Source organism: Papaver somniferum, unplaced genomic scaffold (assembly GCF_003573695.1).
Source record: "Papaver somniferum cultivar HN1 unplaced genomic scaffold, ASM357369v1 unplaced-scaffold_158, whole genome shotgun sequence".
Lineage (NCBI taxonomy): Eukaryota > Viridiplantae > Streptophyta > Magnoliopsida > Ranunculales > Papaveraceae > Papaver > Papaver somniferum.
This window is the reverse complement of record NW_020625264.1, coordinates 53,245-73,436: the sequence shown is the minus strand read 5'-3', so window position 1 is coordinate 73,436 and position 20,192 is coordinate 53,245. Positions and strand designations below refer to the sequence as shown.

At 35.0% G+C, this 20,192-nt stretch overlaps 1 protein-coding gene across 1 annotated transcript; it reads left to right on the top strand.

Moving 5' to 3' along the window:
• The first annotated feature begins 17,292 nt into the window (after positions 1 to 17,292).
• LOC113337301 (60S ribosomal protein L4-like) lies at positions 17,293 to 19,913 on the top strand. The gene is made up of 2 exons (XM_026583021.1): positions 17,293 to 18,444; positions 19,562 to 19,913. The coding sequence occupies exons 1-2, from the start codon at positions 17,338 to 17,340 to the stop codon at positions 19,673 to 19,675; spliced, it is 1,221 nt and encodes a 406-aa protein (XP_026438806.1). The 5' UTR covers positions 17,293 to 17,337; the 3' UTR covers positions 19,676 to 19,913.
• The last annotated feature ends 279 nt before the right edge of the window (positions 19,914 to 20,192 follow it).

The window sequence follows — 20,192 nt, the reverse complement described above, 5'->3', positions numbered from 1 at the left end:
ACATGATAAACATGCTCATATCATAGGCAAGGAGTAGTTTTCTTTTTTAACTATTTACACAGTCATAGAAAAACAAATAAATATATGGTGGTAGTAAAAATTAAAGTTTACATTGGGTTTATGAAATCTTTTTTATTAATCAGAGATTTTACTGAGGAATTCTCATGGAATAAAGCCTAAAAAAAATTTACACGCATTTTTGTCGAATCATGCATAATTTACCGAATTCAGATTCCATCTGGCCGATTAATACATGCACTTTTATATTTCCGAGTTTTCGCTACTCGAATTGCTAACCAAGCTTGCCCTGGAGTGAGGTCAACAAAAATGCATTAGCAGTTAAAACGTGTCAAGAACTAAGTTTCATCGATTATTACTTGAAAGAAAATATTTACAAAAGAGAAACAGTGGCATCGATTATTACTTGAAAAAAAATATTTACAAAAGAAAATCAGTGGCAGGTAAATGACAATAGTCGGGAAGGTGGGAATTGGAAAATCTCAAGGCTGCTAATGGGAGTACCAAATAACCTAGGAGTATACCAACCCAAAGGAAATTGTTATTTTGTCCTATATGTAATTTGATACACCCCCAGGTAATTTGGTATCCCATTAGCAATCTTGGAAAATCTCATATACATACGTAATTATGCACCTCTCTCTGTGTTTCCTTAAAACAAATTGTTGAGTATGTATAAAACTAGTGATGAATTCAACCAGAAACTTAAAAGCACAACTCTAGATCAGAGTAGTGATTGTATCAGAGTCCCTTTGATCAATAATTCATGTTCACATGGGACTCCTGCTATAATTTTGGATTTTTCAAAGCCTATTAAATTGTTAGTACAAGAATGACATGAGCACCAATAATTCTACACATTGAGTATTTTGAATTGATGATGGTATGTGGTTTATAAGTTGTTGGTATGTCCAGATAAGGTCTATCGATGAATATGTTGTGATATACCATGCCATCCACGATCAGTTTTTCTTCTCAAAATACAAATTCATACTCGTGCTTTTCCTATCCACGACAATAACCAGTTTGCTCGATCTTTTAGGTTTACGGGCACATTAAGCTGCTTATAATTATTTTCTTCATAATACAAAATGAAATTTGAAAGATGCCTACAAAACTAAAGTTCTAACATTTTTTTTTTTTTTTGTAACTATTACTGTAAATTGGAAAACACATTCAAACATAATTAAGGGTTTTTTATTCTATAAATGTATTTTCTAATTTTTAAAAATTATTATTTTAAAGAGATATTATATTATAGATAATATAATAAATTATTAATTATAATTAAACAATATATAATTATTTTATAAAATAGTTCCTAGCTTGGAGCTTGAATAATACTCGTATGTTAAGTAAAATATCGACTAATTTATAAAAGTATTATATTATCGACTAAATGCAATATAATTACAAGCATTCCAAGTATTAATCACACTTCAATACTACTTCTTTGTTACAATACAATAACGTTTCTCCGGGTACTTTGACTGTATTATGAACTATTGGTGATGGAATACAACTTGATTTGAATTTAAAAAAAAAAACAATATTAAATCAAAATTTGAGAAAGTTTAATATGTTAAAAACTTATTTTTTATTTCTCTAGTAGCATTATTATTTTATATATTATTTGAGACCTAATAATCATTAAGGAGTACTTTTGAGATGTATTATTTTATCGAATTTATTAGTTTAGCACTAAAAGCCCGAGTAGGGACCAGGAAATTTTATTATTTTAACGAGAATATTATATTATTGGATATTACTTTAAAGAAATTATATTGTACCTATCAACATGCTTAACTCCTCTAATTGAATCATCGCCACATACTGCTATGGTCAGCTTACAGTAGTCCATATTGTATCATATCGGGTATATATTGTCGCATTGGCTTAATAACAAGAATGCATGCGCTTTTGGTTGATGCAAACAAAGTGCTTGTCCATCGAGAGTTTATGACCACTAGGAGTTGTTTCTACTTCTATAAAAGGATTATATATATGTGGGTAAAAAAGACCACAATGACTTATATATCTTACTTATTATTAATTCTACAGCTTAATTCGAAGTCACTTGTTTGTCTGTGAATGTTATTATTCTTTGGGATGTTTACAAGAAGATGCTTTGATAGGAGAGGGAGATCTTTCTTCAAACAAAAAACAAGAGGACCTTATTGATGTGAATATGAAGTTTATTAGTGGGATGTCCACATAGCAATATTCGGACCGGTTATTCTTGAGAACAATTTACTCAAACATTTGATTTTCTTAGATAGACAATGGCTGCAAAAGTTGAGTAACTACTATTCCATAAGATCCAAATGAAATCATTTTCCTTGAATTTGAGTTGTCGTGAATTTAACCACTACAACATTATTCTACGAATGTTATTGTATGTTTGCATAGAAACATCAGGTCCAAGTCTTCTCTAAATTGCGCTGCAGCCACTTGAAAATAAGCTTTTGCAAATTCGTGAAAACAATTTTTTTGTATTTTGGATAATGTAAAATTTTTGGCATTGCAACTTGATCATGTAATTTTTGTGCATAAGTATGGACAAGGTAATGCAGCAGCTGATATCCTCGCTAAAAAAGCAGCTAATGAAGCGTTATGTAATGAATAATTACTCATTCCTCCATCTTTTTTGTATAATGTACTGATGGAGGATGATAAGGGAAAGGGGCCAAGGCCTTCTCCCCGGTTTGTAAAGCCCTCTTAGTTCTTTTGTTGAATGCAGTTTACCAAAAAAAAATAAAACAAGTTAAATCAAATGATACGATGTAAATGCGGGAGTATGTGTAAATATTTGATTTTTCTATTGTTAAATATGATACACCTGTAAGAATCTCTATATAACAGTGGTAAAAATAAAAGTTCACGTTAGGCGTATGAACTTTCTTCTAATCAGAGATTTTTCTAGGGAGTTCTCGCGGAATAAATGCCTAAAAATATGTAAAGATCATCAGTCAATACCCACCACCATAATGCATCGCACGTACTCTAAATCAAATCATTGTAAGCTTCCTAGGGAGAAATCCCCACCACCATGCATTTTGTCATTGATCTTTGTTTCGCTTTCGGGTCTACCAAAGCGAGTTATTTCTCTGTTCTCCTCAACGAATCAAACTACAACCACGTCAGCACATTATTACTTGAATTCTTGAACTGAATTTCTTACGTTATAAATGGTGCGTATTTTAGCAATTCGCTTACCCTTGGTCCTTTATGTGAGTTAACGTGAGTCGGATCAATCTTCAATCCCCATCACTATAATGCATCGGAGAACTGTAAGGCAAATTATTAATATCTAGGTGAACTAACTGGCAATTCCACCGATTTGAATTTGTGTTTGTTTCTGTTGTAACCACTACAAAAGTTTATTCACACGCGAAAAGAAAAGAAAAGAAAAGAAAGTATACTGATTTCTAGTGTGACACTTACATCCGGTTCGGTAAGCAATTTGTTGGTGAAAAAATAGAATATACAAACTTATCTCTTGTTCTTTCGCGTCCGATCCTCAGCAGGCCCAACAATTTACTAAATATCAACCCATAATGTTTGACAAAATATAATGGCAAAAGGGTTTCCAACAAAGCCAACACTAGAAAAACACATACAGTATAGGAATGAAAGCACACATCCATCTATCATACCAATTTCCATTAAGTTTTATGTCTCAGAATTTCGTTTGAAATGGGATGGCACTCTTCTACCATACCTTGAGAAACCAATTTGCATTTTCTCAGTTGATGTATTAATCTACGAAAATCCTCTAGTAGGTGCATGTCTTAACTCAATAGTATTATATTGAAGTATTCAGGAATTTGGTGTTACAGGGTCTATTGATGCTAGAAAAAATTCTAATTGCATCTCCCAGGTATCCGGAAAAAAAGGTTATATCAAAACAGTGAAGGATTATAGGTCTATATGTTTGCTAATAGTGTATGTAAGAGATTATTTTGAAGGTTTTAGCTTCTAGAGTAAAGTTGGTGATGAATAAGCTTATATCACATTGTACTGTGCTTATATTGAAGGTATGAAAATAATTGGTGGTACCTTAATAGCCAATGAAATCGTTTATTTTAGGCTTGCTTGTGGTAATCCAAGTATAATTTACAAGATTGATTTAGAGAAGGTTTGACGGATCAAAAATATTTGCTCGCAGGCTGCAGAGCCACGCAAAATAGTTTAACTCGTTCCAAGGTCCTTACTCGGTTGGGGATATTGGAGCAATGATTTAAGACTTGGAACTCGACTAAAGTCGTCACAATGCTCATATGACCTTTTTAGGGGTTTACAATTCTGTTGGTTATATAAATGCTACTAATTATGTATTTGTATTTTCTTAATTATTTAAATTCATTCAATTATTTTCCTTACATAGCAGGCAAGCGAGCAACAAGCTGTGCCGCAATCCCTTTTTATTTTCCTTACATACATAATTAAATTAAATTTTTAACATCATGTCTTGATTTAGAAACACAAATGCAATTAAAGTTAACTATATGTGTAACATGATATACATTCAACATCAAAATAATTAAAAAAATATCGGCTCGGAATCTCCTAAAATCGAGCTTGAAGACCTATTTAATCGATCAAACTCGAATTCAGCATGGAATCGAAAATCATCAAGGACATTTAGTGGGCATCGATTAATCACTTAGAAATCGACCTTGCGGACCTATTTACTATGGTGTTGCCGCGTTATGTAAACCTGAAACTTCCCGATGAACCACCCTTAATGCAGTGACTGGGACGTAAAGCTTCCAAGCTCACTAGGAAAATGTATGTCGAATCTCCTTTCCATACATGCTTCTCAAGCAAGATACTCGCAACATAATTTCCATACATATCTCCATATTGCTCCAACTTACCCTTGTTCTGTGAAGGATGCAAGGACATAAATGCCAATAATGATGCACTTGGATGCATCACAGGATTCTAAGTGATGTCCAGGCGTTGATCATGCATTAGGCTAGCAGATAGGCTATTGCAAGCCTATTTTTGCGTCCTTGTTTCTCTTAGAAAATGTGTTAAATGTATTCACTGGTCTTGCTCGTGCCAAGGGTGCATCATCCAGACTCATACTATCCTTTACTAATGGCATCCTTGTGATGCAAGTGGCTTATGCAAGCTTCCCCTAACTTGCGATCCAGTTAGCTTCCTTCCATGGCCATTGCCTAATTCCCAATTGGTGTATACCAATATCGAATAGAGTAATAAGAACTATGATCATCTAAGGAATGTATTGCAACTATCTCATCAAGTATGAAAACAATCATATATTGTCTCGTATTACCAATCCATATGATATGAATTACCAAAATTTCACAATCACCTCCTAATTAGATGATATGAGCGACAAACTGCTACAACGCATTTATGGATGCATAAGCACCAACCCGTACCATAAAGGGATCAAGCATAGACTGTAGTTCATCCACGTCGGGACTAGCAACTAAATACAACTCGTGTTGCAAGCCCAAAATCCAAGGAAATCCTACTTTGTATAGCCCAAAGGTCTTAAGAAAGTGATGCATAAGTGTAGTAGGGTAAAAATTGATTATGAAGAAAATGGTGGTGTGTCGATGAGAAAAGAGTCTATACCCTGAACAAATGTACTGCACCAGAGTACTTTAGATTCGAGAGATCAATCTGTACAATTATGGCGTAAACCAAGAAATGGCTGTATTACTCTTGCTTCGGTCACAAAATTAAGGAGAATGGTTGATTTTAGGGAGGGAAGTAGAGAAAGTGTTGATATCATAATGATGAATTATGTAAGGTGTAGTTATTTATGACTTATCTCAGAAAATGGAACTGGTTGCAAGAGATGTAAGCTACAAATTCTATGTATTCTCTGGATACATGTGTTAACTATAACTGTTTTTGTTCAATAGATAAAAGGTATTTATAGTGAGTCATAACAAACATCCTGATCTCTTAGGAAGTAGAAGTATAGTTGAGTGATGGAGAAGTGAGGATCGTGTAAACTTGGTGAGAACAATGTCTCTATTGTGAAGGGAAGAATGGTCGGTTTTACATCTAATACTTCTCTACTTCCATCAAATGTCCGCCTTTCCTGACATTTTGTCACAATTGGAGTGTTGCACGTTTTACGCTGTAAACCACCCGAAAATAAGCTGATGAACATCCCCCAGTTTGTAAGATGTTTGATGTCTCGAGTATTTTTGTAGAAAATATGGAGCAAGTTACATGAAGAATATAACCAGTCCTACATGGTGGTTGCTGAGTGTGTCTTGCTTGTAATACCTAATTATTTCGACCAATCACGCGCAAGCTAGGCGGAAGGTGATCCTAAATGACGACTAAAGTCGTATGAATGAGACTTGTCGTGAGTCAGCGCTCAAAAAATAAAATATGGTGCTTTTAGAATAAATAAATTATTAAATTATTTATGAAATCGGTATTCATAAAATATCATTTGTAATCGATGCATTTAAAGCATCGCTTTTAAGCAAGCAGCTCAAAATATTCGATGCTTATGAAGCATCGTTGTATAGAGCCTGCTTGAATTATATGCAGATTTCACGGTCTTGGTGAATTTCTTCATTTTTATCCAATAAATCAAAAATATCAGTGTCAGACTCGCATTCTGAATCAGAGTTTGAGTTCGTAGAAGTTTCTGCTGTGAAAGCTGAAATTTGAGTGCAAACTTCGGAAGTATGCGAATTGAACAACTGATATGATTTTTATTGTACGAAATCATCTGAATTCTGAAGCATCAAAAAAAGAGAGATGTTCCTCTGATCTTTTGCTTCTTCTCATAATATCCTTGATCTTTTCCAAAATCAATAACCTGCCAGGATCAATATGATTTGGACAACATTCATCAGCCTAAGACAAGATAGGAGAATTACTTGTGTTGGTTACATCATTGAACACGAAAGTTCAGACAGTGTTCTGATCATGGTCAATAACTCTTAACTTTCCAATGATTGAGTTTCTGGAAAGTGTTTCAAGGTTATTTCCTTCAACGATGACATGTTTATTAGAATCGTATCTAGATGGCAACGATCTGAGAATTTTCATCACAATGTCCTTTTCAGGAATAATCTTACCTAATGCAAAAGATGCATTAACAATTTCATACACTTTGTGATTAAACTCATCAAAAGAATCTTCATCAGCCATACGAAGTTTTTCCCAGTCAGAATTTTGGTTTTGAAGCCTAACTTCCTTTTCATAGGTATTCCCTTCAAATACGGTTTCTAAGATATCCAAAGCATCTTTATACTGAGTGCACGTAGTCACATGGTGCTGAAGATATGGGGTAATGGCGTCTGATAGCATTTAAGCCTTCATAATTTTGCTTTGCCGCTAGAATCTCATTAGGCTCATACCTACACTACACCAAATTTAGTGATTAGCAACGGTAGCTGGTAGTTTCAAAGTGGTGTCGAAACAGTTCAACTCTGTTGTGAAAGTCGATGTTGCAATTTTTTGCAACGCTACATTGTCGTTGCAAATTTTCGCAACAGCTACACCGTCTATTGTAACCATGAGGGATTATAGCCATTAACAACATAAACCCATGATTGAAAATCACGTGCTTGAAGAAAGGCACGCATAGAAATTATCCACCATAAGTAATTCGAGCCATTGAAGACTAGCGGTACATTTATAGAGATAACGTTTCTGTCCATAGAGACATATTGCTACAAACACATACTTATGAGGTATTTAACGTGTTTTCCGGCTCTGGTACCAATTAAAAAAACGGGGGTACAACAACCACACCCAATATTTCGTTCAGCATTCTGTATGGACTAACTCTAATATAATTCCAAGAGAATCAACTAGACAGTCATACTCAATCAAGGAAAACATACCCAAGAGTTATATCTATGTTTCTCAATGTAATCAGCAAATCAAACAGATAGGAATCCATGAGACTAATTATTATGAAAAACAACTTGAATGGTACGAAGAACAATGTTCAAGTGTCAATCAATCTAAATCAGCAACGAAAGATTGGATTTACCAATCGATTGAACAACGCACAACCTATGATATTTCAATTATATATAAAATATAATGTGGAAAAGAAATAACACAAACACCAGAAGTTTTGTTAACGAGGAAACTGCAAATGCAGAAAAAACCTTGGGACCTAGTCAAGATTTGAACACCACACTGTATTAAGATGCTACAGACTCTAGCCTACTACAAGTTAACTTCAGACTGAAATATAATTGATCCCTAACCAAGTCTCACACCGATTAAGGTACAATCGCGTTCTTTACGCCTCTGAATTCCATCACGTTTATACGCACTTGATTCCCTGAGCTGATCTCACCCACAACTAAGAGTTGCTACGACCCAAAGTCGAAGACTGTATAAACAAATCTGTCTCCCACAAAAAAGTCTATTCTGATAGATAAATTTTTATCCCATAGAAATACCTACGAAGTTTTTGTTCTGTCTTTTGATAAATCAAGGTGAACATGAACCAATTGATAATCCGGTCTTATATTCCCAAAAGCATCCTATAAATATGAATCACCTCACAATAACTTAACTATATGGTAGTAGAAAAAGTTATTTTGGAATCACAAAGAATAAGACGGAGAGCTTTGTGATTAATTTTTATATCTTACCTATCAGAGATAAATCTCGAGCAAATCTTAGAGAAGATAGTACTCTATAAGATAGAAAAAGTAAGATCAAAACACGCAACTACAGAGAAAATAGTTGGGTCAATGAAATCTTTAATTCGTTAATCTATAATGGTTTTAGGAAAAACTTAGGTTAAAGGAGAATCGACTCTAGTCGCAACTAGTATCACACAGGAGATGCGGGGATTAGGTATTCCAGTTGCTAGAGTTCTCCCTTATATAGTCTTCAAATAAGGGTTTGATAGCTTTGAAACAAAGCAATCAATATTCACCGTTAGCTGAAATCATGATTTAAGATTCAAGCTAAGTTTGCTTAAAAACAAAGCAATATCTCTCCACCGTTAGATGGTCTTAGATTATTACATGCAAATGAAATATACCTTCATTTAGATATGGGTAACCGTACCTAAATGTGTATATTGTGTTGTCTCAACCATAGTTAACCGAAGTTAAGTGGCATCAGCTAAGGAACGATACTTCTGCCTCTGTGCTAGACCTGGAGAAAGTTTTCTGCACTAAGAAATTAAGTTGGGAACAAGAAAAATAGCCATACCACTTGTGGATATCCTATCAGACATGTCACTTGCCCAATCAGCATTTGAATAAGCTTGCAATTGCAAAACTGAATCCCTCTTAAACTGTAAAACAAATGACAGTGTACCATGCAAATATCTTAAAATTATCTTAACAGCTTACCAGTGTGTATTAGATGGATGTTGCATATGCTGACAAGCTTTGTTAACTACAAGTTCAATGTTAGGTCTACTGACTGTAGCATATTGATGAGCACCAACTGTGTTTCTATATAAAACATGATCCCAAAAAGGTGTGGAATCAACATCATAAGCAGATGATAAGATTGGAGTGGATGTTGGTTTAACAACATTCATCATGGTCTTAATAATAAAATTATCAATATATTTCTCCTGAGATAATAAAAAACCTGCAGAGTTTCTGGTGGCCTGAATACCATAGAAAAAGTGAAGAGGACCTAAGTCTTTAATAACATATTCTTTGCTCATATCAGTAATAAGTGCATCAGTGCCTTAGAAGAACTCCCAATGACCAAAATATCATCTACATAAATGAGAATATAAAGAGCAGAATGATTGGGCACCAAGTAAAAGAGATATGTATCTGTTTTGGATGGCAGAAAGCCATGAGAACATAAGAATTTAATCAATCTCTCAAACCAAGCCCTGGGTGCTTGTTTTAAACCATATAAAGATCTCTGAAGATTACACACATGATTAGGAAGAATTTTATCTGCATATCCAGGTGGTTGAACCATAAACACTTCTTCAGATAAAGGGCCATGTAAAAATCCATTTTTCACACCTAATTATCTTATCTGCCAGTTCTTGTAAATAGAAATAGAAAGAATTATCCTTACAGTTGTAGACTTGACCACATGACTGAAAGTGTCTTATAATCAATACCCTATACCAGATTGTATCTTTTATCCACCAACCTGGCTTTATATCTCTCTATAGAACCATCAACTCTTATTTTTATCCTAAATATCTATTTACATCCAATGACATTTTGACCATCAATAGCAAGGACTAACCTCCATGTGCCATTTTGAAGTAAAGCTGTAATTTCTTCATTCATTGCAGCTCTCCATTTTGGATCCTTACAAGCCTCAATATAACAAGTAGGTAATGTAATTTCCTCATACACAAATTGAACTTTAGAAGCAAAAATTCTAGGTTTGGGTTCTGAAATACCCGTTTTAACTCTAGTTTGCACTGGATTAGCATTAGTAACATGTGGAGAGACAATAACAGGTGGTGTATAAGAAACTGGTAGTTGATGAGAATCACTTGAAACAGGTGCAGGTGTGAAAGATGATACATCAACATCATTAGAAATAAGCCTGGGTGCAGATGAAAAAGTACTGGCAGGTAATATGGAGGGTGTGATAGATATGATTGTTGAAGTACCAGAAGAATGAAACAATGTGGCATATGGAAATGTACTGTCATCAAACTTAACATCCCTAAAAATGATTATTTTATTGGTACTTGGATTAAAATACCTATATCCTTTGTGCATAAGACTATAACCAATGAAGATGCACTTAAAAGATCTAGAATAAGATTAATCTATGTTGATGTGTTCACTGCATCTACTACCAACTATGAGTTCGGTTCAAACTCTACTCTCTCTAAATACAATTCCTTCGTCCATTGGGTTGCCTCCCATAAACCTTTGCATTCAACTTGTTCTGGACTCATTGCGTCTGTTAAGTAGATGAACTTTGATCCCAAGTGTGTACCTGCAAAATCGTGAATAATTAGACCAATGCCTCTTGTTTTATTAACATTAAGAAAAGATCCATAATAATTTATTTTAAATGTTCCACTAAAGGGGGAGCCAATGAAGATTAACACCTCCCTGTATAGCATGATACCTTATGGGAATTGATGGTTTATTCTCGAACTCTGCAATTTCCTTCTTAGACATTTCCAAGATGAATGTCTAGCTCTAAATATTTACACATCATAGTAAGCTTTTACTTAATTAAATTCACTTTTATATACTAAACAACCATTGTCAATTTTAATTAAATGTTATAAAATCTTAAATTATTCAAAACAAAATATATACTAATCAAAAATAAAAAGAATGAAATGCAATATGAAGGAAGAAGTCTTGTTTGTGTTGCCACATAGGAAACACACATAATGAGCATTGGAGAAGCTCTAATAGGCAAACCACATTTCATGGGATCAAAGACGGAGCCAACGTGTAACAAGGGTGCGCAAGTGAGACCCCTTTATTTCAAAAGATCTACTAATACGCCTAATTTTCCAAGCCGAAAAGAAATTTTATGCCCTAGTTGCGTCTCCTTAAATCCCAACTTAACGGAATTCCTTACAAATAAATAAAATAAAATAATAGATTCCATACATATCGAGACATCCTGGATTTTGTTTACTTCCCCCGTCTAGAAATCCTGGACTCACCGCTGAAGAGAGTGTTCCAAAGTTCTCCCCAGTCTGTTTCTAGTGATAAGCGATAATTATATTATAGTAGTTTACTTAATTACCCTTATGACAAAATAAGGAAAAAATCCATATTGCTTCTCCGATCTACCTTTTCGATCTTTTTTCTTTGAGAAAATAAAAATATCTCTGATTCTCTTCTATGAAAACAGTCCCCATTTTCTTTCTTTTTCTAACACGAATATCATTATCATCTCCTCGAAATCAACTTTGATTACATCACAATAAACCAAATCCAAAACTAACTTACAAGAAAACCCCATTTCAAAAACCTAATGATGCGTTGTAGAAAGTGGAAAAAAAATTCATTTTTCGGACTTGTGAAGGTTTGATTTAAGACCTGGTTTTAAATTTAACTAACAAATATATACGAGGTGATAATGATATGGAGAGAAACTGGAACTCCGGAATTCACTATTTTTCATATTCATGTGGATCAGACATTAATTCTAGTCATCTATAGCTCAAACAAAAGAAATTTTAACTCTAATTTTTTGCCAATGTAGATTTCATAAAATTTTAGTTATAGATTATAAGCATGGTGCTTCAAAAGTACCTAGGACTACGCATACTCCATAACTTTAATCTAAAACCTCTTCTTAGAGATTTTTCATCGGGGAATAGTAAATTAACTAGGTAATTGGTACTTCACGTTTTTTATATGAGGGTCATTTTTGTCATCAAAATATTCAGTTTTGGACTGAATGGTTCACATAAGGAGTAACCGGTCTAACTTCTAAATTTGGTAAATTTGGATTAGAGTGTACTAGGCTTGAGAGGGGAGGACTAAATTGTCTAAATCCTAACAACTATGGGGCTAAACGATTATTTCTATTTTCTAGAATGCATCTATTTGGATGAAGATATTATGGTACAAGTGAAATGTTGTGCATGCTTATGTTTAACATGTCATTTGTTCGATCAAACTGGGAGGGTATCAATATGTTGTGGGATGGAAAGAAACATTACGATTTCAATAAAGAGGTATGTGATGGTTTTTCGGTAGAATTGAAGAATCTTGGTTCTCTACTCATTAACGTAGATGCCACATATATTTATATCAATTGATGTTACAAAGATTTCTAAACTTAAATCAACTTGTACATAAATACATACTAGACTTAGCTAAACATAAATAAGGAAATATTTGAACTTGAAGTTACAACTAACTATCGTGCGAGCATTGGCATGCTCATCACATATCCTTAATACGCCCCATCAAGTTGAGCGTTCTAACAGTCAACTTGAAATGTAAATCAGCATGACGCTGGGAACCTAGACACTTGGTCATAATATCAGATAGTTGGTCCATGGTGGAGATAAAGAGAACATGAAGTTGGTGACGAGCAACGCGTTCACGAACAAAGTGATAATCAATCTCGATGTTCTTTGTACGAGCATGAAAGATCGGATTGACAGTAATATAAGTAGCTCCAAGGTTATCCCACCAAAGCACTGGGGTGTTAGTATTGATTCCTAACTGTTTCAACAATGACTGGATCCATATAAGTTCTGCAGTGGCAGTCGCAAGAGCCATATATTCAGCCTCCGTGCTTGATTTAGCTACGGTTTTTTGCTTTCTAGCACTCAGAGAAATGAGAGTGATTTCGAAAAAATACAGTACCCACTAGTAGAGCGACGAAAATCAGGACATCCATCCCAGTCTCCGTCCGAATAAGCACAAAGATCAATATTTGTAGTAGTACATAGCGACAAACCTAGCTCAACAGACATCCCTTTGAGATATTGCAAGATACGTTTTACAGCCACCCAATGTGGTTCACGAGGGTCTTGCATAAACTGGCATACCTTATTGACAGCAAAAGAGATGTCGGGGCGTGTGAAAGTGAGATATTGTAGGGCTACGGTGCTACTGTACGCAGTAGGATCAGTTAATCCAGTGCCATCAAATACAGATAAGGTAACCTTCGAATCGAGGGGTGTCGAAACTGGCTTTGCCCCGTCCTTTGCTTCTTATTAGGAGATCAGCAACATACTTACGTTGTGAAATAAATAACTCGTTGGAAGTAAAGTTGGCCTCAATGTACCCAAATCTTTAATGGAAAACGATGTGTTGAGAAGAGAAATTAGAGCTTGAACACCTTGCAGTAGCAAGGTTGTCTGAAAGGGTTTTGGCTCTAAGAAGGTAATCGCTCATAGATGACTCACCTTTGCGGATGGTACGGAGATCTCGCTGAAGTTTCATTATATAGGCTTGAGACTTTGTTTCTAACTTCCCTTCGATTGGTTTCCAGATTGCTTCAGATGTTTGGAGATGAGCCACCAAAGATAAGATAGGGTCGGATAAGGTGGAGAAAATCCATCTTATGATGGTGTGATCTCGGTGCTGCCATGTCTCATAGGCAGGGTTATCTACTTCTTGTTTGGCATCAGTTTTACCCTCAATAACTTTACCATCAATAGTTTTCCCATCAATAATAACGGTGAGGGTTGCAGGAGGACAAGAATAAGTGCCATCAACAAATTTCATGAGTCGGTAGATTCGCAAAAGAGCGATGAATTGAGCACACCATATAAGGTAGTTACCGGCATTTAGTTTTGTAGAAACAAGGTGTTGGATCTTGTTTGTTTTAGTGACAATTGAAGAAGAAGAAGCCATGAGACAAAGAAGGTTGTATAAATACGGAATAATTGGGACAAAGAATATTGGGTAATAGGTTTAGGGTTACTGAATAATTTAGAGGAGGGTTACTGAATAATTGAGAGGATCGGAACCTAATCTGTATACCATGTAGAATTGAAGAATCTTGGTTCTCTATGCATTAACGTAGGGGCCACATATATTTATATCAGTTGATGTTACAAAGATTTATAAACTTAAATCAACTTGTACAGAAAGACATACTAGACTTAGGTAAACATAAATAAGGAAATACTTGAACTTGAAGTTACAACTAACTATTGTGCAAGCATTCGCATGCTCGTCACGTATCCTTGACATTTTCTTTCATGGGTTCTCATTTTATGGAGTACTGGGAGTTGAATTCCCATTAAGTATTGATGGTCCATTGGTATGCCCATTAAGGATAGATAAGATTGCAAGGATAACTTTGACTTTGATGACAGAAAACAAAGTTTGTTACAGAATTACGAGAATATGGGCACTCCTGCAATCCTTTGAGAGTTTTGACCTATGTTACAGTCTGCTATTGCACATGTAAGCATCTTATTTCCAATTTCCTTATTTTTTTTCTTCCTATCTAGGGTTTATAGCCTAAAGGGAGTGCTCAAAGATTAAATATTGGGAGTGTTGTCCACAGTATGCCATGATACACACGTCTTCCAGCCCCAAATAGTAAGAATTGAGAATGTTGTCCACGATAATTAATAGTATTTCCTAAGAAACAATCCGGATTGAACGTCAATGGATTATTCCACTAAGCTGAATCCCTTCCAATGCCACAGATATCACGAAAAATGGGTCATATGGCCAAAAACCATAAAGCTTGGTAGCATCGGACTGCTAAAATATGTGTCTGGGTGAAAAAGACATACACATAAAAAGACCAGAACACCCTTACATCACTTCGGTCATACTCCCTCTGTTTTTAGAAAGTGAAAGCATCTCTTTTCCAGAAACAGAGGGAGTATTATTTTCTCCGTCACCATCTTGTTTTCTCCTCCTTCTTACATAAAAACAAAATTCAACCGGACCAACTTTTTTTTCTTCTTCTTCTCCACCATCAACGTCGACATCTTCTTCTTCTCCATCATCAACGTCGACATCAAGACCATAAAAAGTATTTTATAAACACCTCTTCAGAATCAACTCCATCACTATTTCGAGATGCCCTAATTTTTCTAAAATTCTCGATTCTATTTTGCCAATTCCCTGAAAATCAAAGAGGTTGTTTATTTCATCAAAGATGAGCAGCGATGGACCTAAAAATCGTAAGCTCCTAACCCTAATTTTTGATTTTTGATTCCCGAATTAGAAAATGAAACATTTGGTTATCAATTAGGTATCTATTTTGAAATTAGGTTTTTGAATTTGGTATTTATTTTAAAATAAAACTTTGGGTGTACCAATTGATTGATTTTATCGATATTGTTTTTTGAATTTAAATTTGAACAAGAACAATTTTCTGGTAAATACTGCATAATTAAATTGAACTTGGTTAGGTATTTGAGATATACCTTGGTGCATCTTAGGTGTTGTTGGATCTGTATAGTTTTCATGTTGCAGTAAACTCAGATGCACCTAGGTGCATCTTGGATAAACTTGGGTAAGTTTGGTTTGCATGTTGCACTGAACTCAGATGCACCTGGGTGCATCTTGGTTAAATTTGTCCATGTAGATGTGTTGCATATTGTTTATACCACACTTGCGGTCAAGTTATAATCATATAGGAGCTCAAAATCTAACAAAAATTAGTTGTTCTACAATAAGATAATGATCAGTTGTTTTAAATAGTTCTTATGCAATAATGGTACTTGGTTTTAGAAGGATGTTAATGTTAGATAATATTCAGTCCAAGAGTATGATGCATGCTGAACTCAGATACACCCAGGTGCATCTTGGGTATTTTTGCTATGTTTAGTTTTCATGTTGCAGGTTGGGCATGTTTAGTTTTCACATTGCAGTGAACTCAATCTCAAAAACTAGAAGCAAACTTTGTTTTATCAGAAATTAATTTTTTTACTTCTAGAAATCATTAAAAAATACACTCAAACTAGCTTCTGAGTGTTCGATTTTCAGAAATCAAAAGGTAACATATGATTGTGTATTCAAAAGCATTATTATAAAAACTTTATTTTTTGGTTTTTAACACTGTGTTTGGATACGAAAAAAGCAGAAGTCATAAACATTAGTCAACAATCGATTTTTTTTACTCGAAACCAGAAGGCGTTCTGAAATTTTATACTTAAACTAACTTTTTGCCTTTTGTATTCTAGAAGTCAAAAAATTAATTATGGATGTGTATCTAAACACGCAGGGCCGTCTTATGCACTGGGCAATATAGGCGGCCGCCTAGAGCCCCAAATAATTGGGCCCCAAATTTTTTATATTTGTTTAGTTATAAGTAATATGTGACATTGATAAGTGTTGCAGAATCAATTTCTTACAGTTATTTATATCACAAAAAAGTTTTGATACTTATAATTGTTGCTAAAATTTTAAAACAGTACGTATTATTTGATTTTTGAATCAATAACGCATTTTAGGCATATTTTATGCTAATTTACATACATAAAATCTCAAAATCCTACCATTAAATTTAAAATGTGACTGTTTTTTTGATTCAAATTACCATTTTAAATATATAGATATATGTCCTGCTAAATTTAAAATGTAAATCTATTTTCTGATTCAGTAACTCATATTTTAAATTCGCCTAGAACACTCTAAAAAGTGTAAACACGCTATAAAAGTGGTTTTGAAATAGTATAGTAAACTAACTTCGGCCATTCAACTTAATTTTGTCGAAAAGCAACTTCCACTCGTCATGTTTCCAAACACCCTATATGAGGTTCATCCAAACAGCCTCCTAGTATTCGTAGGGCAATTGTGTCATTTCATTTCTCCCTTTCCTCAATAAAATCCCTAAAGCTCGTTTCATTCGAGACAAAAACCCTAGAAGAGTCTCAAAAGCGGTGGTTTCTCTTCTTCCTCCTCCTCCTCCAAAACTAAGCTTTCATCAATGGCAGCCGCGGCGGTGAGACCTCTGGTTACAGTCCAATCCCTAGAAGGAGACATGGCTACTGATGGTGGAAGCACCGTTGCCTTTCCAGCTGTGATGACAGCTTCAATCAGAACTGATATCATCAGATCTATTCACGCCCTCATCTCGAAGAACGCCAGACAGCCATACGCTGTTAGCAGAGAAGCTGGTCATCAAACATCTGCAGTATCATGGGGTACCGGTCGTGCCGTTTCTCGTATCTCTAGGGTTTCCGGCGGTGGTACTCACCGTGCCGGTCAAGGAGCTTTCGGAAACATGTGCAGAGGTGGAAGGATGTTCGCACCAACACGAATCTGGAGAAGGTGGCATCGTAAGGTTAACGTGAATGAGAAAAGGTATGCTGTTGTTTCGGCTTTGGCTGCATCTGCTGTTCCTTCGATTGTTTTAGCTCGTGGTCATACTATTGAAGGTGTTCCTGAACTTCCTTTAGTTGTTAATGATTCGATTGAAGGTGTTGAGAAAACTAATGCTGCTATTAAGGTTTTGAAACAACTTGGTGCTTATGCTGATGTTGAAAAGGTGAAGGATAGTGAGAAGATCAGGCCAGGGAAAGGTAAAATGAGGAACAGGCGTTATGTGTCGAAGAAAGGTCCTTTGATTGTTTACGGTACCGAGGGATCTAAGATTGCGAAAGCTTTCAGAAACATTCCTGGTATTGAGATTGCTAATGTTGAGAGGCTTAATTTGTTGAAACTTGCTCCTGGTGGTCATCCTGGTAGATTTGTTATCTGGACTAAGTCGGCGTTTGAGAAGTTGGATTCGATCTATGGTTCGTTTGAGAAAGCTAGTGATAAGAAGAAAGGATATGTGTTGCCTAGATCTAAAATGGTTAATGCTGATCTTGCTAGGATTATTAATTCTGATGAGATTCAATCTGTTGTTAGACCTATTAAGAAAGATGCTAAGAGAGCACCAATGAAGAAGAATCCTTTGAAGAATTTGAATACTATGTTTAGATTGAACCCGTATGCTAAGACTGCTAGGAGGATGGCTCTTCTGGCTGAAGCTCAACGCGTTAAGGCTAAGAAGGAGAAGCTCGAGAAGAAACGAACCAACATTACAAAGGTATATCTCATTTTTCAATTCTTTCTTAATTAGTTAATGCATATGTGTGTATGGTAAATTTGTTTGCTTCTTAACATGGTCTTGTGAATAATGTTGGTTGATGTGTTGGCTGATGAAGTTTGTAACATGTAATTGCTGATTTCTATATTTCATTGTGATGGTGATGGTGTTTACGCATGTTATTACTGATTTATGCAAATATTTGTGAGTCAGTATAAGTTCATATGTTGATATGTGTATTATCAATTAGAATGCTGATATGTCTATTATCAATTAAGAATAGAGTGTGTTATTGTGCCCAAACAAAGCAATTCTTGTACTTGCTATATGTGTGGGTATATATTTTCTAGTACTTGCTATTTGTTTCGTTTGGATGTGTACATGCTTTGGATGCCCTAATTTTACTACTTGCAAGTATCTAGCACTGGTAAACTTTCTTCATTTTGGTGTGCATTGTGTAGTGATAAACACCTATTTTCGGTTATAATATTTGGAGTTTTGATCCTTTTTTAATGTGGTCCGGTGAATAATGTGGGTTGATGCGTTGGTTAATGAAGTTTGTAACATGGAAATGCTGATTTCTAGATTTGAATGTGATGATGTTTGTATCATGTAATTGCTGATTTCTAGATTTCAATGTGATGATGTTTGTATCATGTAATTGCTGATTTCTAGATTTCAATGTGATGGCATTTGTGCATGTAATTACTTTCTTGTGTTCATATTTGTGTGTGAATCGTACGAGTGTAAGTTGATATCTTGATGTGTGTATTATCAAATAGTATGGAGTATGATATTATGGCTAAACAAAGCAAGTCTTGTAATCTGTCACCTCCTATTTTTTTCATTTAGATACACACATGCTTCGTATGTCCTAGTTTTACTACCTGCAAGTTTCTAACTGATGAATGTTTGTACCAGTTTGATTGATACTTGCTGCCTGGACTTTGAATGTGTTTGTACCAACTAATATACCATGTTCATAGAATAAAATTTGGATTCGGAGTTGCATTTTACATATGGTCTTTTCTTGAATGTTATTTTGGATTTGTTGTTTTGGACTTTTGATCCTTTTTTGAACTTGATGGGCTAATCTTATTCTTGTTTGGTCTTGAAGGAGGAGTCGGCTGCTATCAGGGCTGCAGGAAAGGCGTGGTACCAAACTATGATCTCAGACAGCGATTACACAGAGTTCGATGTCTTCCAGAAGTGGCTCGGTGTCTCCCAGTGATTTTCTCTTGCAGCTTCGTAGTTTCGTCTGTTGGTGGATTTTCTTGAATACTTGCATCACCTTTTGAACTATAAATTTAGTTACTTTGTTTGGTTAGTCAGATTTAATGGTAAGACCGATGAAAGACATGAATTTAAGTCTCAGTTTTTGGATCTTTAATACATATGGCGGCTTTGTTGTTAAATTTTGCTTGCAAGTACATTTTACTGCTTATATTCCTATTCCCAGTTCAGCGAAATATTCTAGTTTGATATTTTCATATTTTAGACTTCATTTGTGCTGCATTTGATTTTGCCTCACAGTTTGAATGTCTATTTTTCTCTCTGTTGGGCACTCCCGTTTGACATGGCAGCATACTATGATTCTTTTTTATGTTTCACAAGACACTGAGTTAAGATCTTTTTCATGTTTCACAAGACACTGAGTTAAGATCCTTTTCATGTTTCACAAGACACTGAGTTAGGATCGATATTGAGTTACTTGCCTGATCTGCTTAGCTTTTCAATATTTCGTTAGT